General features: G+C 35.0%; 2 protein-coding genes across 2 annotated transcripts; one reads left to right on the top strand and one right to left on the bottom strand.

The window, feature by feature from the left end:
- The first annotated feature begins 2,910 nt into the window (after positions 1-2,910).
- On the top strand, positions 2,911-4,484 carry LOC123692727 (zinc finger protein 250-like). The gene is made up of 4 exons (XM_045637502.1): positions 2,911-3,139; positions 3,481-3,615; positions 3,874-3,959; positions 4,335-4,484. The coding sequence occupies exons 1-4, from the start codon at positions 2,911-2,913 to the stop codon at positions 4,482-4,484; spliced, it is 600 nt and encodes a 199-aa protein (XP_045493458.1).
- Positions 4,485-5,627: 1,143 nt separating this feature from the next.
- On the bottom strand, positions 5,628-22,053 carry LOC123692726 (pseudouridylate synthase 7 homolog). Its single transcript, XM_045637501.1, has 11 exons — positions 21,681-22,053; positions 21,001-21,214; positions 19,791-19,932; positions 18,552-18,672; positions 17,007-17,201; positions 16,014-16,188; positions 9,118-9,303; positions 7,995-8,133; positions 7,354-7,627; positions 6,449-6,600; positions 5,628-6,036 (listed from the first exon to the last, which is right to left on the bottom strand). The coding sequence occupies exons 1-11, from the start codon at positions 21,929-21,931 to the stop codon at positions 5,636-5,638; spliced, it is 2,250 nt and encodes a 749-aa protein (XP_045493457.1). The 5' UTR covers positions 21,932-22,053; the 3' UTR covers positions 5,628-5,635.
- Between the last annotated feature and the right edge of the window lie 510 nt (positions 22,054-22,563).

The raw sequence follows: 22,563 nt of genomic DNA, 5'->3' as shown, positions 1-22,563 counted from the left end.
CTACCTCCCTGCCAATTTTCAGCTAAATCGGTTCAGCCGTTCTTGAGTTATAAGTGGAGTAACTAACACGACTTTCTTTTATATATATAGATAACGTAGATTCTTTTAGCTTAACGATAATATAAATGATAGAATAAAATTAATCAAAATAATAAAAGTTTTCGGTTAAAATTTTTGATTATTTTTTTTAGATTTCCACTATTTCCAGTGAGATGAAAGTACTCTATTTCCTCAATATAAGTACATCATTTCATTTCATTTCAACTTTCTTGGTGTATAAGTCTAGAAACATTTATTTGTAGAATTATACAGCAAGTAAGTCAACATTTAGTCAACAGTTACTGGGGAAATTTATTACCTACTAATCAAAATCAATGATAATAAACTAAATTATCGATACCATTAGCATATTACGATGCAGCTATAGTTGACCCAAACAATAAACTTGCGTCGTCACTTCCAAGTTCCATAAATTCACAAACTTACGTTTTGCTAAAAGGTTTTAAACAAATAATGTCCTAAATAATTGAGGTTGCCTGCTACGATAGAACTTCAAATTTTATTCAGTTAATGTCAAATAATCACTATATTCTTTCATTGGATTAATTTCTTGGAAAAATGAAAGAATATGGGGAGGTAAATGTAATTTTCACCAAGGAAAACCTCTGTGAAGTAATATCGTCCTTGAGCTGTTACACTAATTTAAAGTATTTTATTTTTTAATTTTATTGAATTTATCTCTAGATACTAGAAGTATGATTTATTTACTTGAAAACCTCACAAAAAATGTCTACCCGGGCGAACCCGGGGCGAGCAGCCAGTACAAAATAAAATAAGCAATAAGTTTCATATTTCAAGTATATATCGCTAACCATCAATCTGTCATCACACAATGGGTATACCCACAACGTTTGGTAATCGGAAATTTGGTGTATTGTGAACGCACAAAAACGTTGTACAGGTGGGACGGTGACCATGTATTGGGGGAAATTAGGATAGTTCGATATTTACTTTTTTAAGCTATTACATAGCTTCTATCGTGGGCCTTGAGCGCGGGAACCGAATCGAGAAATTCCGTAACGAAAAAGCCTCACGCTCCCCACTCCGACGGGCGGAGGTGTGGCTTGAAGACATGCAATAGCTTTACCTCGGCAGTCCCCGAGTGCCACACGTCTTTTTATTTTTTTTATTCGCATTACGTGTACATACTAATTATACACTAAAATTAAATAGAGAAGAACTGGAACAACCAGCTAGTTATTGTTAGGTACTTTTTATCACCTGTTATTTATTGTGGCATTGCGCTATAAAAAAATATAACAATTCGATACTAAGCAATAATATAACCTGCATACGAATTATTCTTTACAAATCCTGATTTTATGAAGTCAGTTGAACTCAGTCCAAATAACAATATTACGTAGGTAACGTGCAGTAGGTAAATAAGTAACATCTGTTTTAAGCGATATAAAATCACAAGTTGTAAGTATAAATTTTAGTAAGTACCTACATAATTTTGTATGAATGTAAATTACTTTCTAATGACCTACTTTATTGTCGAAGTGAGATAAATGAAAAAAAAAACTACATATTCCATAAGCTAAATAGTAAATACTAAATACCAAAATATTTATTTCTTTTATTCTTATACTAGTCTCATCTATTCTAAACTTACCAAGGAGTATTTTCTCCAGCCTAATGAACTTATTCCTTTTAATAGACTAATTTATACTTTTTTTAATATGAAAATTAAAAAGTCCAAGAAAATCCCATTGCACAGTCACCCTACAGTATAATGGTACGGGCAGACAGGGCTCGTTTGGTCGCCGTACAAAGCTCCAATTCAAACAGGCGATGCTTCGTCACCTCTATAACCGATTACGTTTTCTTCAATACATCACATTTGAATACGATTTTTTGGATGTGTTTTGATTTATTTGCATTTTTTCGTTTAAATAAATTATTTGCTTAAATGAACCTATGATGATTTAATACGTAGGTAATATAGGATGTGAAGGGATTCCTTCAATTGCATTGAAAACATTTTCAGAAAAAATAAACCTTTAGCAAATATGTTCCACTTTAATCTTATTTATTAGATACCTACTGTGTAATCTTTAAGTACCTTTGGTACCTAATATCTACTTACTTAAATATCTTGATATACTTACTTAAATGGGCAAATAATGAATCAGGCTCAATTTGTAGTTTTAGTAAGAATTAAATTTTCCCTTTTAAGGAAAAGAAGTAAAAAAGAATTTGTTTAAGTTAAGCAAAAACATTAAAAGCAACTGTGTATTTTGTGAAGACAAATGATACTTTGAAAATAACACCTCAACACTAACTAACAAAACTTGAACATAATATAAATAAGGATAAACATATCCATTCCAAACGATTTTCCTAGCTCCATGTTACATAAAAAACAGTCAAATCACGACGATTAGTGCGAGCTGTAAACCTTATTGTTGTCACCTTAATACCTTACTCAATCCGATACAAATACCCTTCAGCTATTTAAGGGACTATCCACAAATGCCCACTGCAGTTATCAGTGGAAAATTGGAAGGAAATCTTGTGAAATATCATTCATATTTGATAATGAAATAGATAATTCGTGTGAAAGAAAAACGTAATCAATCATTTATGTTAATAATTACGAGTGGGATACGTTCATAAGTATTAACTAATAGGTACATAATTAAATAACTTTTTAACCAAATCATGATTAACCAACTTCATATTTTTAAAACAACTACAATAATTGTTAATTAGTAGGTAATTTAACGTGAAAATTTTGAACTAACTTTACTGAATAAACTAGTTAACTGATTGAAACAAAGATCTCCTATAAACATTTTTCTTTACTAACAAACAACCAATTAATAACTTATACCATTAATTAAAATCATGAATCAATCAGAGCCCCTCGATTTATCAACGAAAAAGTCAAATCTGAAAATCGTCGATTTCAAATTCTTATGCGGTCTCAACGACCACTTGATAAAGTTGTACGAAAGTACGAATAAATTGGATAAGGCAGTGTGCATGAAACCTAAGAGTGTGCTGCCTTGTGAAGTGTGCTTCAAGACGTTTGATAGACCTTCGCTGCTGAAGAGGCATATGCGTACTCATACGGGTAAATACTAATGTTATAATATGGCGAATAGTGTGTGTAAATGATTTGCTGATAGGTCATGAATTCATCCTACATTGCATGTTACTAAAAACAAGCCATGCAGTTTTAGTAGTGCGATTTGAACCTATATTTTTTTTTTATTATCTATTGTTATAAATTTATGCTTTTAGCATTTTTACTTTATCTGTTTGTTTTACCAAATTCAAGATTCTATGTCCATGGGAATTACCCGGTTATGAGTTCAAGTCTATTACTATTATGAATATCATCAAAATCGGTTCAGTAATTTAGGCGTTAAAGCGTAACAGACGAACAAAGAGAGTCATTAAAAATGTAAGTAGATTTGGGTGTAAATAGAATTAAAATACGATTAATTTATGTATTTATTTCAGGAGAGAAGCCCCACGTGTGCAACATTTGCGGCAAAGGTTTCAGCACATCCAGCTCTCTTAACACTCACAGAAGAATTCACACCGGTATCTTTATAATAATCAATTGCTATTTATAATTTATTAGTCTCATGAAAACTCAAGAACAGCTGGGCCGATTTTAGATGGTTTTGAAATGTCTGTCGTAACTCGTAATCCTGAGAAAGTTTAAACAGTTCGAAAAAAATAAGTTACGGGTGATACGAAGCTCGCTGGGTTATCAAGTTAATATTAATTTCGATCGCTAGTTAACCCAGTTGTGTTGAATGTTTCAGAATATGTAAGTAAATAAAATTAAAATTGCAGGTGAAAAGCCACATAAGTGTCCGGAATGCGGTAAATGCTTCACAGCGAGTTCCAATCTTTACTACCATCGAATGACACACACAAAGGTTACCTTTTTACTTAGATCATTAAGTATTATGACTATCACTATGTAATGTTCTTTAGTCGATTATATTATCCGATACAATAGATTATCAATCGTATCTTAGTTTATGTTGATGTTGTAAGTTTTCAGCGATCTTAATTAACAATGAACACAAATCGAATTATGTATAGGTACTATTTCGTAATTCGTATATACTTTAGGCTTTAGCAAAATAAGAAAAATGAAAATTCCCGTATGTTTAATGGTATTCATAGGTATAAATTATCTTACAACTTTCATCATCACAAATATTTATAACGATGTGTCCATTTTTAATTAATAATAAAAAAATTATTTTACGATAATATTATTTATCTTTTTTTTTATTGTCTTTCAGAACAAGCCCCACAAATGCATATGGTGTCCCCGTTCGTTCCCCACGCCGGGAGAGCTGCGAGCACATTTGCAGTCCCATAGCGGGGTCAAAAGTGTAGCGCAGTGGCCCTTTGCGAAGTTACAGGACTTTCGAACGGGTTATAAGAAATAATTTAATGCAATTCTAATTAATAGTTTGCAATTTTATTGTAAATTTATTTAAACCTATAATTACCATAAGTTGTGATATATTTAAAGTGAATAATAGTCTATGTTAGTCATAATTTATGATTAATTGTGCTTGTTGTAATAATTACATGATACGAAATAACCTTTTTGTTATACTTATTGTTTGTTTACTTATAAAACTGTGAAGATATTTTAAATATACTTATTACAGTAACATATCAGATTTACCTTAAAAGAAAAATGGGCGATGTACTTTAATTCCTTCTTTTTCTTTTTTCAATACCAAAGATTAAACTATAAAGAGAACAAATAAATAGTGAGATATGATTGTTATTTTATTTCACCTTATTTCTTAAATTTACCTACTTATATTTTAGTAACTCGATAACTACAAAAATAAGTATTTCCTAACTATAAACTCATTCATAGCCAAGATTAATAATTTAAAGAGAAATTCATCTAATATTCTAATATGTATAAATCTCGTGTCACAATGTTTGTCCTCAATGGACTCCTAAACCACATAACCGATTATAATAAAATTCGCACACCATGTGCAGTTCGATCCAACTTGAGAGATAGGATAGTTTAAATCTCAAATCGTTTTAGAGAAAGCGGGCGAAGCCGCGGGCGGTAATAAAGGCGAAAGTTTGTAAGTATGGATGTATGGATGTTTGTTACTCTTTCACGTAAAAACTACTGAACCGAGAACCGATTACAATGAAATTTAGCACACATATAGAGGGTAACTTGGATTAACACATAGGATAGTTTTTATCCCGGAAATCCCACGGGAACGGGAACTATGCGGGTTTTCCTTTGCAAACGCGGGCGAAGCCGCGGGCGGAAATCTAGTATAATTATATTATTCATTTTAGCTTTCCGCCTGCGGCCTCGTCCGCGTTTTGAATGAAAAACCCGCATAGTTCCCGTTCCCGTGGGATTTCCGGGATAAAACCTAGCCTATGTTGCTCAGTGAAATTGCAGCTTTCTAATGAAATAATTTTTGAAATCGGTCCAGTACTTTGTGCGTGAAAACCATACATACATACATTATTACAAACCTTTCCTCTTTATAATAGATATTAGTATAGATAAAGAGTGAAAATAAAACAACTCATTTTTTTTAATATTTTATTCATCATTCATCTTAGCTTTCTTGCAATCACCATTCTCACTATCATCATCACCCTTTCTCTTTTCCGCAACATCCTCATTTCCTTTCTGGACATTATTTTCCTGTTTGACATTTTCTGGTTTGGAATTTTCTTGTTTGACATTTTCTGGTTTGGAATTTTCTTGTTTGATATTTTCTGGTTTGGAATTTTCTTCGCTGACATTTTCCTGTTTGACATTTGCTTCGTTGACATTTTCTTGTTTGATATTGTCTTCGTTGACATGTTTCTTATGATAGTTGTTCTGTTGTGCTTGTGTGTCGGAAGAGGTATCGACTCGGAGTAGTTCTCGTAATGCCATAGTAGCGTAGACACTGGTCGGTAATATCATATTTATGAGAAGCGCCTTGTATTTCCCATCTGGAGAAGAATTGATATAGATTAATTGATGTGTTTGAGATAAGTATGGTTTGGTGCATAACACATTTGAATAAGTTTAATTTACAATGTTATTATTAGTTTAATACAACAATATTTGCAATGCAACAATGTTTATATAAAAGTAATATATATTTGACCTGAATCAACTTATGTCAAATTGGATCGAATGTGTTCTGTATAAAAGCGACTTACAGATTTATTTTCTTTTAACAGAGTTAATTGACGTCAAATAACGTTAATAGTAAACAACAGGTCAGCGAATGGATGGTCAAATATGGTCTATATACTATATACTAGCTAACTATAACCCAAAACAGAACCATATTTAAAAATACACTTACAAAGCGACCCCAATATTCAAACCCCTTAAAACCAGCAAAAAAACACTAACCTTTCACCTCTCCAGTGTCCTTTTTCCCCGCAATTTCATCAGCATCGGACAAAAACAGATCAGCGAACGGATCGTCATATCTGACCGACCGCCAGCTCACCGACCGAGCACGAACTAGCGCGTGTCTGTAGCCGCCACATAGCGAATACTCCCTGTAAATACATACTAATATTATAAATGCGAAAGTTACTCTGCCTGTCTGTCTGTTACTCAATCACGGCTAAACTAATATTATAAATGCGAAAGTAACTCTGTCTGTCTGTCTGTTACTCAATCACGCCTTAACTACTGAACCAATTTTCATGAAATTTGGTATGGATATTTTGATACCCGAGAAAGGACATAGGCTACTTTTTATCCCGGGAAAATGACGCAATCACGGAAATCCCACGGGAACGGGAACTATGCGGGTTTTCCTTTGCAAACGCGGGCGAAACCGCGGGCGGAAACTTAGTACAATATAATATATGTTACACACTGATTAATTTTAAATAGAAATTATTGATAAACCGCCGCATAGTGAATACTCCCTGTAAAATGTACATAGGTTATTATGTTACACGCTAATAAATCTTTAAATTGAAAAAAAACTGAGGCGGGACTCGAACCCACGTTTTTTTGCCAAACCGGGGCAATGCCTAGCCTCTCGGCCACCAGTGATCCCTGCAGAGATATCGAAATTCCTTAGCCATTTTACTCTTTCGGATTTATGTGTTTTCGGGTTTGCCACAAAAAAGGACCACCGCAATGTAATAATTAAACAAATTGTATGACCCAAGTAAGCATTGGAAACCTCCATCATTCTAGTGAAAAGAAATAGACCTAACAGAAAATGATAATAAAATCAAATAAGTTATGATATCTATATGATTAATTTAACTGTCCTTACTAATAAAAGCACCTACTTAATCTTATGTTTCATTTTCAACGTCAGACCATCTTTAGTGAGCAATTCTTCATAATACTCCTTTACATTAGGTGGATATTCCACACTATGTCCGGGCAGGGGTAGAACAATATCGAAAATGGTATATTTCCCGCTATCTACATCTTCTTGAGTTAATATTCTGACTCGAGGGATCTTTTTGGGAACATTTCTTTCTTCTTTCTTCTCTGCTTTCTCTAGTTCCTCTTGCTCTATGTCGTCTAATGTGCTAGAGTCATCTTCTTCTACTGTATCTGGAATGACAAACACTTGTGTTAAAAATTGGATAATTTTTAGATCTCATGTCACATTAAAGACAATGATTCGTAAAAATAAAATGTTTTGTTTCACTACCTTTACTATTTTTTATGTGCGAACAACGCCATCTACGATTAAACTTAGTAAAATATCACATAAATTAAAGACCATAATAACTACATCATTGTTAAAAAATAAAAACCTTTTTTTTGTCTTGTTTTTAATCATCAAAAATTTCAACACGTTTTGGTCCTTCGAGTAAATTTTGTAATAAATATACTAAAACAAGTCCACATATTATCTCATATTTTTTTTCTCTTTCATGAACAAATTTAGTTTCTCAGAAATGAATATTTTTATTACCTTCTTCAATTTCCTCGAGCGGCACCAAATCTCCGACCGCCGGCTTGTATGAGAAGCGCTTTAACCTCTCGGATACAACTTTGTTCCAAATGAGAGATTGATACGAGTGTAAGTATAGCAGACGTGTGTTTCGGGGCACCTAAATCATAATTAATATTATTTTCTTATTATAATGATGGTATCGATTTTATAATACTAATGAATAACAATACAAACGTTTAATTGCAAATAATTTTCAAATTGGAATAGATAACATTTTTACAATTTCGTGGAAAACGACTGATTGGATGAAATTTGGTAATAATATAGGTGATGACAGTAGGAATAATAATTTAAGTTAGGTATGATATCAATTAATGATGGTGATGATGATGCTTCTGATGAAAGCGATGATGGTGATGGTAGTGATAAAAGTTTTGATGATTATGGTGCCGTGGTAGTAGTGAAAGTGACGATGATTGTTATGGTACGGTGACATTGATGGTGATGATAATTGCGATTATCATGATAATTACGATAGTGATGGTTTTGATGCCGATAGTATTGAAGAATTTGCTGATGAAGGACACGATGGACGATAACGATATTGCGGCGACGACGACCTTTTATGTATAAACAGTGACGTTACTCAGTCTATGGACTGTCACTCAATCTGTGCAGCGTCACTCAGTCTGTGCAGCGTCACTTAAGGCTGGTTCAGACTTTGATTAGTGCGAGTGCAGGTGATTAGTGCAGGTGTTTAGTAACTACGTGTGGACAGCGACTGTTTAGTGCAAGTGTTTAGTAGGCTGTGTAGTAAAGTGAATAGAAGCGTGTTCTATTTTTTTGCGAGTGGACTGCGAGTAGCCACGTCCCGCGCGCCCTCCCTTCCCCCTCACTCGCAGTGTGCCTGCCTAAACACGTCTGGACACGAGTGTTTAGTGTTTAGTGTTTAGCGTAGTGTGTAGCGTCGCGAATTGCACCATTGACCTGCACTCCCACTAATCACCTGCACTCGCAGTTGAATTGGACACTACTCGCACTACACACCTGCACTCGCACTAATCACCTGCACTCACACTAATCAAAGTGTGAACCAGCCATTACGCTGTGCTGTCACGTCAGTGTGTGCAGCGTCACTCACCGCGGCGAGCGCCTGCGCGGTGCGTGCGGGGCGCTGCGCGAGCGCGTGCAGGAGGCGCGCCTCCGCGGCGCAGTGCGGCGCGCGGCGCGGCAGCAGCGCGGCGGCGGCCTCCGCCCCGCTGCTGTGGAACGCGCGCAGCGCGCCCGCCAGCGGCCCCGCGCGCTCCTCCAGGATGCTGCGGATGGCCTGCGTAATGGCGATGCTATTTAATAATTTAAATAACATCGCCATTACTAAAATAATCATGATACGAACTAAAATTTTAAAGACTTAAACTTCGAAACTTTGCATTTTTGTAGACATAATCTTCAGACCGACGAATTAAATATTATATTGCTAGAATGTAGGTTAAATCCCTAATCGTACAGACAATGCGACTTCCCGGAATACAATCAGTTGATTTTGCATATTTTATTATCGTGAATTAATTATTTTAACATAGTTCACAATCGAAATCCGCACCGGGAGGAACTCCATTATAAATCCCAATCTCGTCTCATCCCATCAGTCCATAGTGAAAAAATAAATATCTCTATATATCCCAATTTTGCATCTTATAATTTATCCCAACCCCCAACATAGAATGTCGAAAAATTATCAACAAAATTTCCAAAAAAACTGTGGCGACACGTACACGTAATTATAAATGTGTGAGAATGATGACAGCGCAAGATGTGAGCGTGCGTTGTATTACAGTTTATATTTCATTTAATAAACCAGTTGATATCTAGCGTCCGAGCGTTTTACTTGTCACCTTGTTCCTTTAATCACATACATACACGCAACTTAACAAAACCACGAGAAAGGACAAAAAACAGAAACAAAGAACAAGAAAATGCATTTTCATTTTCCATATACTTTAGTTCACGTAAAAACGTCGCGTGCCGCGTACGTGTGCTCATAGCATATAGCAGAACATAGCAATATTAAAGCATTTATCTTAATGGCTTAATTTTAATTATTATCAGCAACAGCGTCAGGTGTACGAACCGTACAGATAGGCAGTAAACTTTAAAACTTTTATGTGAACAGTTTACCGTATTGATGTTGAAAAAAATTGAATAAAATGAAAATTTGAAAATGTACTTCAACAATTAAATTTGCGATGGAGAGTTATACTCTCTGCACTGGGCGATAAAAATTTTACTTTGAATAATATATGTATACATATACTTAGAACTTGAGATATTTCAAAACGAAAACGATAAGAAATGATGAGTCACTTCTCCGTAAACAAGAGGACATATTCGACAGAATAAAAAAGAAAAGATGAACTATTAAAAATCACCTAAAGAAAGAATTTCAGTACATTATTTAAAATGAAATGAAGCTCTTTCGTACTTCATTGCATTTTAAATAACCCGCGTATTGTCTTAGACGTTTTACTTTAAAGTATTTAATCTGTGGTGACAGCACTGTTCGCTAAGGTTCATTCTTTAGACTCTGGTGTTGTACATTGAAAAAGCAATATGGTTTTATTTTATAAAGAGATATTTCTGATTAAAGAAATATCATTTGAAACAATAGCTTTTCATGTTGTTTCTCATTTACAGGTAATTAAGTGTTACCTGTATTTAGTAATTAATGGTGTTTCCTGAAAATAAAAATTAAACTCTCTATTCAGAGCAACAACTTAGGTTTATGTTTCACAACAAGACAATATTATCATAGCTATTTTAAGCAATGGAGAAATTAAAGTTTGAATTTACTGTGAAACAAAGTGAAGATCCGAAAACAAATGCATTATGCATAACCTCAATTATGGACGCCGCATTTTCCAAAAAACAAAACAATTTCAAAAAGTAAAAGCTACACTTCAAAGAAGACATGAACAAAGACACGTAGGTATGGATTGCACTAACACCCGAGTTAAATGATGCTTATATGGAATGTACGGTGTTCGTACATCAAGTTACGCGCTGTCAGCATTTTACGCCGACACGCGACATTTTAGTGTTATATTCAGTTCGCATTCAATCACCATACCAATCGCGCGTACTCATTACCATGAGCCAAACCATATAGAATTAAGGCAATAAACAAATTATTGTACTGAATTATTTTATTTGCGAACCATCTCAACCCCTACGGCCCCTACAACCTCCTACATGGACGAAGATAGAAAAAAGCAATTTAAAGATTATTTACTGGAGGAAAGTACATCAAAAACACAACAGCAGGTTTTTATGAACGAATCTTCAACAGAAGCTAAGAGATTCATTTGTGGAAGGTGACAACGAAATTGTTATTGCAGTCGATAGGACGACGAAAGTTTCATTGTCTTATTTCGAAAACGATTTATATTCAGAATGTGACGAAGCATACACCGATTATAAAAGCTAGCGCGCAAGAGCAACTTTTGGCTCCGCAACTATTTTTTCTCCCCCATCAGCATTAATTGATGAAAAAAAAAACTTTATTACCTAATACAAAGGTGCCTTCCGTTGAAAGGAAGGGGAAATGAAACGCAACCCAAAAAAAGCATTGAAGTCGACATAAGAACTTGGGATCCAATTAATGTTGTAGGTGCTGTGCTGACGCAGGATTTTCGGCCGCGTCGCAGAGTCACATACCGTCGACCCCAATTGTCCCGTAACTCGCACTACCGACCCACGTCTAGTAGTTAGTAATTAAATATATATTTTTGTGTAACTTAGAGGAATTTATAAATTTTATTTGCCGCTATCTTTAATTTCATCTCCCTACACCGCTACACTAAATTGGTGACCCCGACGTGATCTCGACCGACGTGATATATCGACGTGAATGTGTAGTAGGGAGAATAAATACTCAAAATTAATATATAATATATTTATACGGACAACTCACCAAACTACAACGGGCGGTGGCAACGGTAAAAAAGTCACATAAATAAAATTTAATAACACAAAAAACTACATATTAAAATTAAATATCACCATGGAACCCGTTAAAGAAGAATTTGCAAGCTTATCGTCAATCTCCATTACGTCCCGCATCCCAGAATTTTGGAAGAAATCGCCGAAGATATGGTTTTTACAAACGGAAGCAGTTTTATCACCACAGAAAATGTCGGATGAGGCGACATATCAAATTGTAATTTCAAAATTAACGCCAGAAATCATCGAGCAAGTCATGGACATTTTAATTAGCCTGCCGGAGACAGGAAAATATGAAAAATTAAAAAGGAGTTATGAGTACTACTAGCTTATCTGTTCCTGAAATTAAGGTGGAAAGACCACGAGAATTAAATAAAGTTGTGTATTAACAAACGTGTTAGTTATATTTCTTTGTGTGTTATTAAATTTTAATGTCATGAAGTTTCATACATTGTGTATCGTCATAGTGTAAGAGACGAGAATAATTTTAGTTATATTTTCGTATTAATTGTATTTATCGTATATGATTTTATTTGCACGTTAATGTACATTTTAGTTTAATTTAACAATCTAACAAATCCCTCCACCACGAGCCACGTAGCCCACCGCTGGGTATATTGTCCTACTAAAAGCATCATGGAGGGCATTTATGAAACACAGTCGGAGCTTTTCTCGTTCCTGGAAAAGCTATACGTTAATTTAAAAAAATGACGGGGAGGAGTGAAAAATGTCGTCAGGTTATATAAAAAAGAAGTCAGATATTTAGAATCACATTGGTCTGAGTATCAAGTCAATAATCAAAAACTAATACCGTACGAAGACAGGGAGTTCCTTTACTTTGCCCGAAAGGGCTACGACCTTTTGCATTCCAGGGCTGTATGCATCTTTGTCAGCACATTCCTTTCCGTGCTATCATTCCTGCATGCCCCTCATCCTCAGTCTACTCCCAACTTTCATCCAGTACGGCTGCCCATTGCTCAGTTATATAATTAAGGTTTAAATCAAAGTATTTTTTTTAAATAGACTTTATTCATCTCGCATAACAAACCGCACAAAAACAGTACCTAGAAATTAAATATTGTATCGCTAGGGTGTCGAAATAATTAACAACGAACTTTTCAAATCAAAGGAAAGGGGCAAGTACTTAAAGTAAGCAAGAAACAGAGAGACAGGCTGAACAATTTGTCATCTCACCCACACCCGTTTCAATAGAATCAAATAAGATACAAGAAATGTTGCAAAGGCAGGCAGTAAATTTTAAAGCTTTGCATTGATTTAGAAAAAAATATGTACAAAATGGAAATTTGAAGATGTGCTTCATCAATTAAATTCACGATGGGAGATGATACTCACTGCACTGGCTCAGATAGACAGTATTTTAGACGGTCAAGACCTTGACTATAGCAATGCTTTTACACATCAGGAAAGTATTTTTAACAATCTCAAGGAATCTATCAACACCAAGCTCCAGTCGGTATCTCATAGAGAGCACATCACGCCACAGGTCGACATACCTATCTTCACAGGGAATTATCAACAACGGATCTCATTTAAAAATCTTTTTAACGAAACAGTCCACCCTACTTTATCAAAGGCGCAAAAGATGCAATATTTAAAAAGTAAAATAAAAAGCGATGCAGAACGCCTGATTCAGCACATACAAATAAGTTCAGAAAATTACACTTCATGCTGGGATATTTGAAATCATCGGTATAAAAAAAAACAATAAACAAGTATCTCAATATATCTCATCTTACAATTTATCCCAACCACGAACATTGGTCCTTCGAGCAAAAGACGTGAATTGCGGGACCGAGACGCATGTGGAAAAAGTTTGTGCTGTGTGCGTGCTGTTACACTTGGGCTATAAACCCCACCGGCCTATATAGCGGTGTCAGCAATATTGTATGTATATAATGCCTTGATTTTTTAGTTTACGGGCTTCTCCCTTAATGGTCGCATAACCACCTAAGCTACGGAGGGACATTGCCGACGACATTGTCTTTGAGGGAGACACGGCCCTAGAAATTGAAATGAAAGCAAACCGTGTCTTAAATATAATAGACGAATGGAGCAAGGAAAATAAGTTGATATTTGCACCAAACAAAACTTGTGCCCTCCTTTCAACGAGGAGGTTAAAATATGACGTGCCACGGCTCGCTATGGGGAATGTGGAAATTAAATACTTTAATAATATAAAATTATTGGGCCTAACAATATACAGCGGCCTCACTTTCAACGCCCACGTCGTGACTGTATGCCAAAAGGCAATAGCCCGATACAAACTCTTGGCTAGGGCAGCCAGAGTTGGTTGTGGTTTTTGCCCAAAAATATATGAGCGACATAGACCTTATTAGGAAAAATCAGAATCATCACGCTCTGCTATGGAAAAATCTGAGTCTGTGGAAAAAACAGAATTCAATTTGCTAAAACGCACTGAGGCAATGAAAGACGAAAACCATAAGTTAATTCATAAGAAATTAACGCCATAGAAGGCGTTAGACAGTAATGTATAAGTTAGACAGTAATAATGCATCCATTTTGATCAAACATTTAAAATCTGAGATGGATAAGTCATAAAAAGTGCTAGAAAAAAAGATCCGTACAATGTTATTTTCCTAAATTACGATTATTTTCTTAAATACGATGGCGGGAAATATACAAGCATTAAGCCTGGAAATAAGAAAGGCGATCCTGTCGTTAGAGATATTTGCGCCTTACAATACTTGCCAGAAGGAAAAATTAAATATAGGATCAATTTCGAGGATGATATATACGTGGCAAATACTCATAGCCATTACTTGCCACGGCGGATTTCTAACACTGATATGATTACATCAGCTTTGTACACATCTCCGTTTTGAATAACGCGTTACGTCCCGGCCTTAACAGCAAATTGCTGACTGCGTTCGCATGGGAACGGAATGCGAGCGTAGTTTCGCTGTGTTAGTTTTAAGATTTCCATAGAATAATTATTAATATTGTATAATGATTCCTTAACTCCGGTCTGCATCGAGCAGACGTGGTTGTAAAGTTTCATTTTAATTATTAAATGTAGTTTTAAAGTAAATCTGGTTTTCTTTTGGGGCCTCCGGCTGTGGGAAATGTAATGACAATAATTAACTACTTGTGCGGGTGGCTGGCGGTCATTGGTGTAGGGCCAAGTGGGTGCTCTGGAGGAGGCCTTCACCCTCCCAAACGAGGGGTCTTGCAAGATTTAAAGTTTTGTTAAAATTAAGCTTAAGATTTGAAAGTCTCTGTATGTAACTTTTTCCTTTTTTTTTTGCAAGAAATAAAAGGCTTTTTTATTTTTATTTTTATTTTTATTTATAATGCATTGATTTTTTGGTTTATGGGCTTCTCTCTTAATGGTCGCATAACCACCTAAGCTACGGTTTCACCGACTTAGCTTGAGAGGAGTACCAGTACCGCGCGGGGTGCAGGGAACGGATCCCTATAGATATAGAATTCATTAAATTATATACTGTGTGAATTAAATAGTAAATTATTGTGTATAAAAGTTGTGTTGTGTTGTGAAAAATAAATAATTTTTTACTATATTTGTGTTTTTTTTTAAACACAAATACACACACAACTAACAGAACGCTAGCGAATTCCTTTGGCGCGACGTCATTTTAAGTTTTCCTTTTAAATTCAATTAGTATTATATTCATTAATTTTTAGCACTTGCATCGTGCAAGACATATTTTAATTGTTATAATTAGAGTATTTTATAAGTAAATTCGAAACATAATTCACATATTATGCAAATAAATTTATTTATTTATTTGTATCAATAAATGAAAAAAAAAATGTGTGCGTGTACTAGTGTACAAACGTAAGAAGTGAAACTTCTTTATGGCGTGATTTTTCAAAAAATTATTTATTACATGCAACTTTACAGAAATACGTCGAATCACGCGTAGTAGGGATAAGAAAAAGATGGCGCGTAACGGAAAATTGACACGCGTAACGACAAAATGTTACACTACATTTTTTTCTAACGCCGATAAAGAAGTTTCACTTCAAACAACTAACCTCTTCGAAATTCCCTCTCAGTAAATGCAAGCCGACCACATGTGTAGGAACACTAGATCTAGAACCAAACCGTTGCAGCCCGTAGTAGTTGATGAAGCCGTTGTCTTGTAGCTGCTTGCACGCTGTGTCTATCGTCTCGTCTGATTCTGTCACATTGCGCAGACATATACGGAACCTGGAATGTTTTTAGTGATATCTTATTCTTACGCTATATCCTATATCTATATATTAATATTATAAAGAGGAAAGGTTTGTATGTGCTGTTTTTCACGCATAAACTACTGAACCGGTATAATGAAATTTAGCACACATATAGAGGGCAACTTGGTTTAACACATAGGATAGGTTTTATCCCGGTAATCCCACGGGAAAGGGAACTATGCGGGTTTTCCTTTGAAAACGCGGGCGAAGACGCGGGCGAAAACCTAGTCCATACTAATATTATAAATGCGAAAGTAACTCTGTCTGTCTGTCTGTTACTCAATCACGCCTAAACTACTGAACCAATTTTCATGAAATTTGGAATGGAGATATTTTGATACCCGAGGCGAGGCCGATACATAGGCTACTTTTTAGTCCGGAAAAATGACGCATTCAAGGAAATCCCACGGGAACGGGAACGGCGGGTTTTTCTTTGACTGCGCGGGCGAAGCCACGGGCGGAAATCTAGTAATATATAAAAATGAAACCTGTTTCACGTTGTCACGGCATCACGTGTGAACGGCTGAACCGATTTCGATACTTAAAGTACGAGGATGGTTCTTATGTAGAGAAAACGTAAATATGTACCACGGGCGAAGCCGGGGCGGACCGCTAGTATATGTATAATTTTTATGTTAATACTAGCTGCGCTCCGCGGTTTCATCCGCGTGGCTACGCTCCTATTAGTCTTAGCGTGATGGTATTATTGTAACACATTATAATCGTTCTTCTCCTAAAAGTTGTAATTTAAGAAAAAAATCTTAAGAGTTCATTATGAAATTAAACAATTACCTATTCCCCTGCAACATTCCGAGTTTCAAATGAGCATTACTAAAAGTGTAATTGCCCACTTTAATATCGGGTAACCCCTTGCATGCTGCGGCTATCTTCCGTGGGTCCACTTTACGTAAACTGAACCATTGTGATGTTTTGGCCCTGCGGTCCTTTGTGCCTGCGTAACCCACCATCGAGGGTTTCAGACTTGCACTGAAAAATAAAATAAATTAAAACATTAATAAATAAAACCGGCCAAGTGCGAGTCGGACTCGCGCACGAAGAGTTCCGTACTATGGGGACCCCTTCTCAATATAATATAATATAATTTTTTTAATTTTTAGTATTTGTTGTTATAGCCGCAACGGAAATATATCATTTTTGATAATTACAGCTCTCTAGCAGACGACGAACTCTCAGTAATAAAATTTCAAGGTCGCGTAATGGCAATACCGTCCCGACACGGAGAGACGATATTGGTATCTTTAAATCTTGCCAAAGAAGTTTCACTTCTGATACGTGTTCGGTACACACGTTCTTTTTATCATGTTGGCTTGTCAGCATCAAAAATTTATTTAAAATTTTAAAATTAAAACAATTATTTGTAGCTGGTTTGTAGGAAACAATATTTTTATTTTTCCAGATAATATTGGCTAGGTAAACAAGTTTCACTTCTGACACGTGTTCGGCACACACGTTCTTTTTATCGTGTTGGCTTGTCAGCTTCCAAAAGACACATAATAAAATTAAAATAATCATTTTGTAGCTGGTTTGTAGGAAACAATTTTTTATTTTTCCATATAATATTGGCTAGGTAAACTTTTCAGCTTCTAAATAATTCATCAAAATCGGTTCAATAGTTGAAGACTTGACACACATATTATAAGTGAAACATTTATACAGACACAGTAAGTTTTTATTATTTCTACCCTATTCTAAATTAGTAATTATTAATTAATATTTCTCCCCGTGGTTGCCTGGCAGGGATCACTGCATAGTGATAAGGCCGCCCTTTGTGCTTTTTAATCTTATTTTTTGTAACCTTTATGTATATTTTGTGTCTTGCACAATAAAGTGTTACATAAATAAATAAGTTACGCAATATGCAAAATTGTGTGCATTATGCATTTTGTTCAAGTTTAATATGCTTTATTAACATTTTTTATAAGAATACAATGTAATATTATATTACAACATATTGTAATATAGTTGCAGGGTATTGCAAAAAAATAATTTAATTATAAATTAAAGGTTTTTTATAGATTAATAAACGCGATTTATTCATTACTAGCTGGGCTCCGTGGTTTCACCCGCGGGGCTTCGCTCCTGTTGGTCTTAGCGTGATGATATATAGCCTCTAGCCTTCCTCGATGAATGGGCTATCTAACACCGAAAGAATTTTTCAAATCGGACCAGTAGTTCCTGAGATTGGCGCGTTCAAACAAACAAACAAACTCTTCAACTTTATAATTTCGAAATGTATAATACCCGCGTAAAATCAAACACTAGAAATTAATTTATGTAAGATAATTGTACTCTTAACCAATAATTATAGCTACTTACTTCATTCTCAGCTGTTTAATAATCCGAGACGCAGCTTCCATAGTATCGCAGTTCTCTTTATACACGATAAAGCGCACATATTCGCCCGGCCATACCCACTTCACTCTGTTATCTACGCGAACTGGAAATTGAAATAATTATTGAGTTATGTGTACACTAAATAAAATTATTATTGAGGTAAAATTCTTCATCTATACCTCTATCTATACTAATATTATAAAGAGGAAAGGTTTGTATGCGTAAAAACCACAGGACAGCTCTTTGGCATATTATGATATATTATGTAGTTAGATATAAGTTACATATTATGTAATATTGACATGATTTTAAAAGAGCAACTATGGAGTTTCTTGCCGATTCTTCTCCATAGATACTGCTTTCCGAATCGGTGGTAAATGTTAAAAATACTTATGTAATGACGATTCGCAAGTGCTACTAAATAGTAGTCTAATTGAATAAATGAATGTTTGAGTTTGAGTTTGATGCATGTATGTATGGTTTTCACGCATAAACTACTGGACCGATTTTGATGAAATTTGGCACAGACAATCTTTAGACCCTGAGAAAGAACATAGGCTACCTTTTATTGCGAAATATGTACCACGGGCGAAGCCGGGGCGGACCGCTAGTTACTTATAATTCAGCATTGTAAGTAGTAACTTTTATATTTTGATGTTTATATATAATATGACTAGCTTTCAGCCCGTGACTTCGCCCGCGTTTTCAAAGAAAAGCCCGCATAGTTCCCGTTCCCGTGGGATTTCCGGGATAAAACCTATGTGTTAATTCAAGTTACCCTCTATACGTGTGCTAAATTTCATTGTAATCGGTTCGGTAGTATTTGCATGCAAGAGTAACAAACATACATACACATGATACATCCATCCTCACAAACTTTTGCATTTATAATATTAGTAGGATAGGATTGAATAGGATTAGTCTAATAAAAAATTGATTCAAGATTTGAATAGCCTTAACTGTTGTGCATTGAAGTGAAATATGATACTGTTGCATTGTATAAATAAATTGCACCAATTGAAATTCAAACCTTGCGAAATGGTTTATACTCAACATTTAAATATAGTTATGCAAATCTGTTCACTCGATCATATTATATGGACTGTAAAAATTTTAGGGACGTAGAGTGGAAAAAAAACTTTTTTTTACGATTATTATTTTTGGCAAAATGAATATTTGATATATAGAATAGAATTTAATAGAAAATATATAAAACCTCACCTCCTTTCCTATATTTAACAAAGGTACAATATTTCTTCTCGTCTCTAGTGACAGTGCTGCCAACGATCCCTTCTCCGAATGCCTTCTTTACAGCATCATGTATCTTTGTTCTCTCTTCTTTTGACATTCCTGTGACATCTACCTGGAACATACAGAATGTTTTCATAAAAACTAGAGTAAGAGCTAATATTATAAATGCGAATGTTTGTGAGGATGGATGTTCGTTACTCTTTCCCGCTCATACTACAGAACCAATTACAATGAAATTTGGTATGTAGGTAGCTGAAGACCCAGAATAAAACATACGTTACTTTATCCCGGAAATCCCACAGGAACGGGAACTATGCGGGGTTCTTTTTTAAAAACGCGGGCGAAGCCGCGGTCGGAAATCTAGTATAACCATAAATGATGATGAAAAAAATTTCTATACCTACACATACATAAAGATTGGAATAAAAAATCTTGAATTACGAACGCTAGAGCCAAATCCAGAAAATAATCGTGCAGGGCGATATACCCAGCGGTGGGCTACGCGGCGAGTGTTGAAGGAATTTGATAGTTTGTTAAATTAAACTAAAATGTAAACTAATTAATTTACTACTAAAATCACTGCTTTTACACTGTTACTTGTTAATATTATTGTTAATTGTTATATGTTAATTATTACGTAAAATAAATGTTTTAATATGTTAAAATGTTACGTCCCGACGGTTAAATGTTGTTTAGTGGACTGCCTTAATTTACTTTTAATTAAAATAAAACTTAATACACTTATGTCTGCTCAATGCAGACCGGATATCTAGATTAACAATGTATTATTATTAATTGTTTAAAAGAAAACTGCTTATGCTAACACAGCAAGACCATTCCCACATTCCGTTCCCGTGCGAACGGCGCGCGTCGCGTCGTCAGCAGTTTGTTGTTAAGGCCAGGCAGTAACACGTGTAAAATATTTTGACTTTTCATTACAATAATTTGTGAAGATAAAACATTTGATTTATTAAAAAACTAGCTTTACACATGTGGCGTTGCCGGTTTTGTCTATAACCTAATGAATTATATACTATAAATCTTCCTCAAGAATCACCCTATCTTTAAAAAAATGCAAAATCTGTTGCATCATTTTAAACATTTAAGAATAAGTAGGGAAAGATAGCGACAGCCACTTTGTTTTACTATATATAGTGGAGCAATAAAACAAACTACAAACCTCAACAGTATCATAATCGGGACCAGTACTCATCGCTAGCTTGTTTATCCTATCCCATGTTTCCATCGGCAGTATTTCCAGGTTATACTTATTCAGCAGTAGATCTTCATCTTCAAGAACTGTTTCATCCTCGGGAGGCTCTGGTGGCGAGAGATCTGTTAGCTTCGCTATCTCACCGTTTTCATTCACTTCTGATACTTGGAAGTCTGAAAATCTAATAGTTTGCTGTGATAATTGAAAATACAGTCTTTACTTTAGCGATTTCATGTGAAATCATGTTGTAGCAGCTTTATATTGCTCGGATAGCTAAATAAAACAACTGAAGTGATTGATTATCATAAGTTAGATTGGAGCCAAATACCAACCGAAGTACCATAGAGACAATACATATAGATTTCAACATAATATGTAACATGACTCAATCAGTAATGTGAAATTTGCTTACGGCACACAACTGTCATGTTGTGCAATGGAGTTAAAAACTAAGCATTTCACTTCTGTGAATTATTTTAATTAGTCTATCAATTTCATCAAATGCAGTAATAATATTATAAAAATATGCAAGTTAAGTTTGATTTCACATAAACTAAGAACTTATAGAAGAATTTATAGTAAATATAAATTAATTGCAAAAAAATTTGTTGTATATAGATCAAGGTGTAGAAAGAAAAATAAATTACCTTGACTTAATAATACCGTTAAAACCATCATGTTCGCTGACATATTCTGTGACACCGATCTCTTTTTCCGTTAAGCCTCTGGCGCCTGTCGGCTTTTCTTCTTTTCTCCATTCACTTTTATTATCGTTATAACTATGTCTTCCACCAGGAGGGCCGTAGCTGTAGGGTCTACGGGAACCTCTGAAACCTCTGGAACCTCTGTTCCCTCTTCCTCTCCAAGGTCTATAATTATTTCCACCGCGGCCACTCATTTTCAATCTTAACCTATAAAATTTTCTATGTACTGTATTAGTACAACTAGAACTCTCTACTCGACAGTTTTGCTGATCGCAGCACTTGGAATTCTGTATAGAATATATAACAATTTCTATATCATTTGTTTAACAGGTTCACTGTCCAGCTTATAGAGTGAGAATTGTTCCACACGTCCAGTTATGTTTTTATGTCCGTCCAGCAATTATTTATGATAAAACGGTACATCTGTTACCTATGTCCCGACACTATTTGGTATATAGGTTATGTTCTGTCAAGTCCACGTGAAATAAATGACGATCTCTCCACGTTCACTGTTAAAAACAGCCTGGAAATCGTATGGACGACCAGACCACATATGGTCTGTGGACTAGTAGTGCTATATACTCTACAGACCATATTTGGTCTGTGGACAGTGAACCTGTTAATAATCATAAAGCCACCTTTGCTTAAAATTTATAAACATAATTTATTGCTCTGAGCATAATAATTTGAATTTTGCTGACATTGACAACTAATAAAAACATATATTGCCAATTGCGCGCCGCATGTTTGTATGTCAATGTCAAATGTCAATTTGAGAACAGCTGTCATCCTATAAACCACAGATAAAATTCATTTATATTGAGAT

This window comes from Colias croceus, chromosome 6, assembly GCF_905220415.1.
Source record: "Colias croceus chromosome 6, ilColCroc2.1".
Taxonomy (NCBI): Eukaryota; Metazoa; Arthropoda; class Insecta; order Lepidoptera; family Pieridae; genus Colias; species Colias croceus.
Note: the sequence above shows the minus strand (reverse complement) of the source record. Positions and strands in the feature narration are given on the sequence as shown.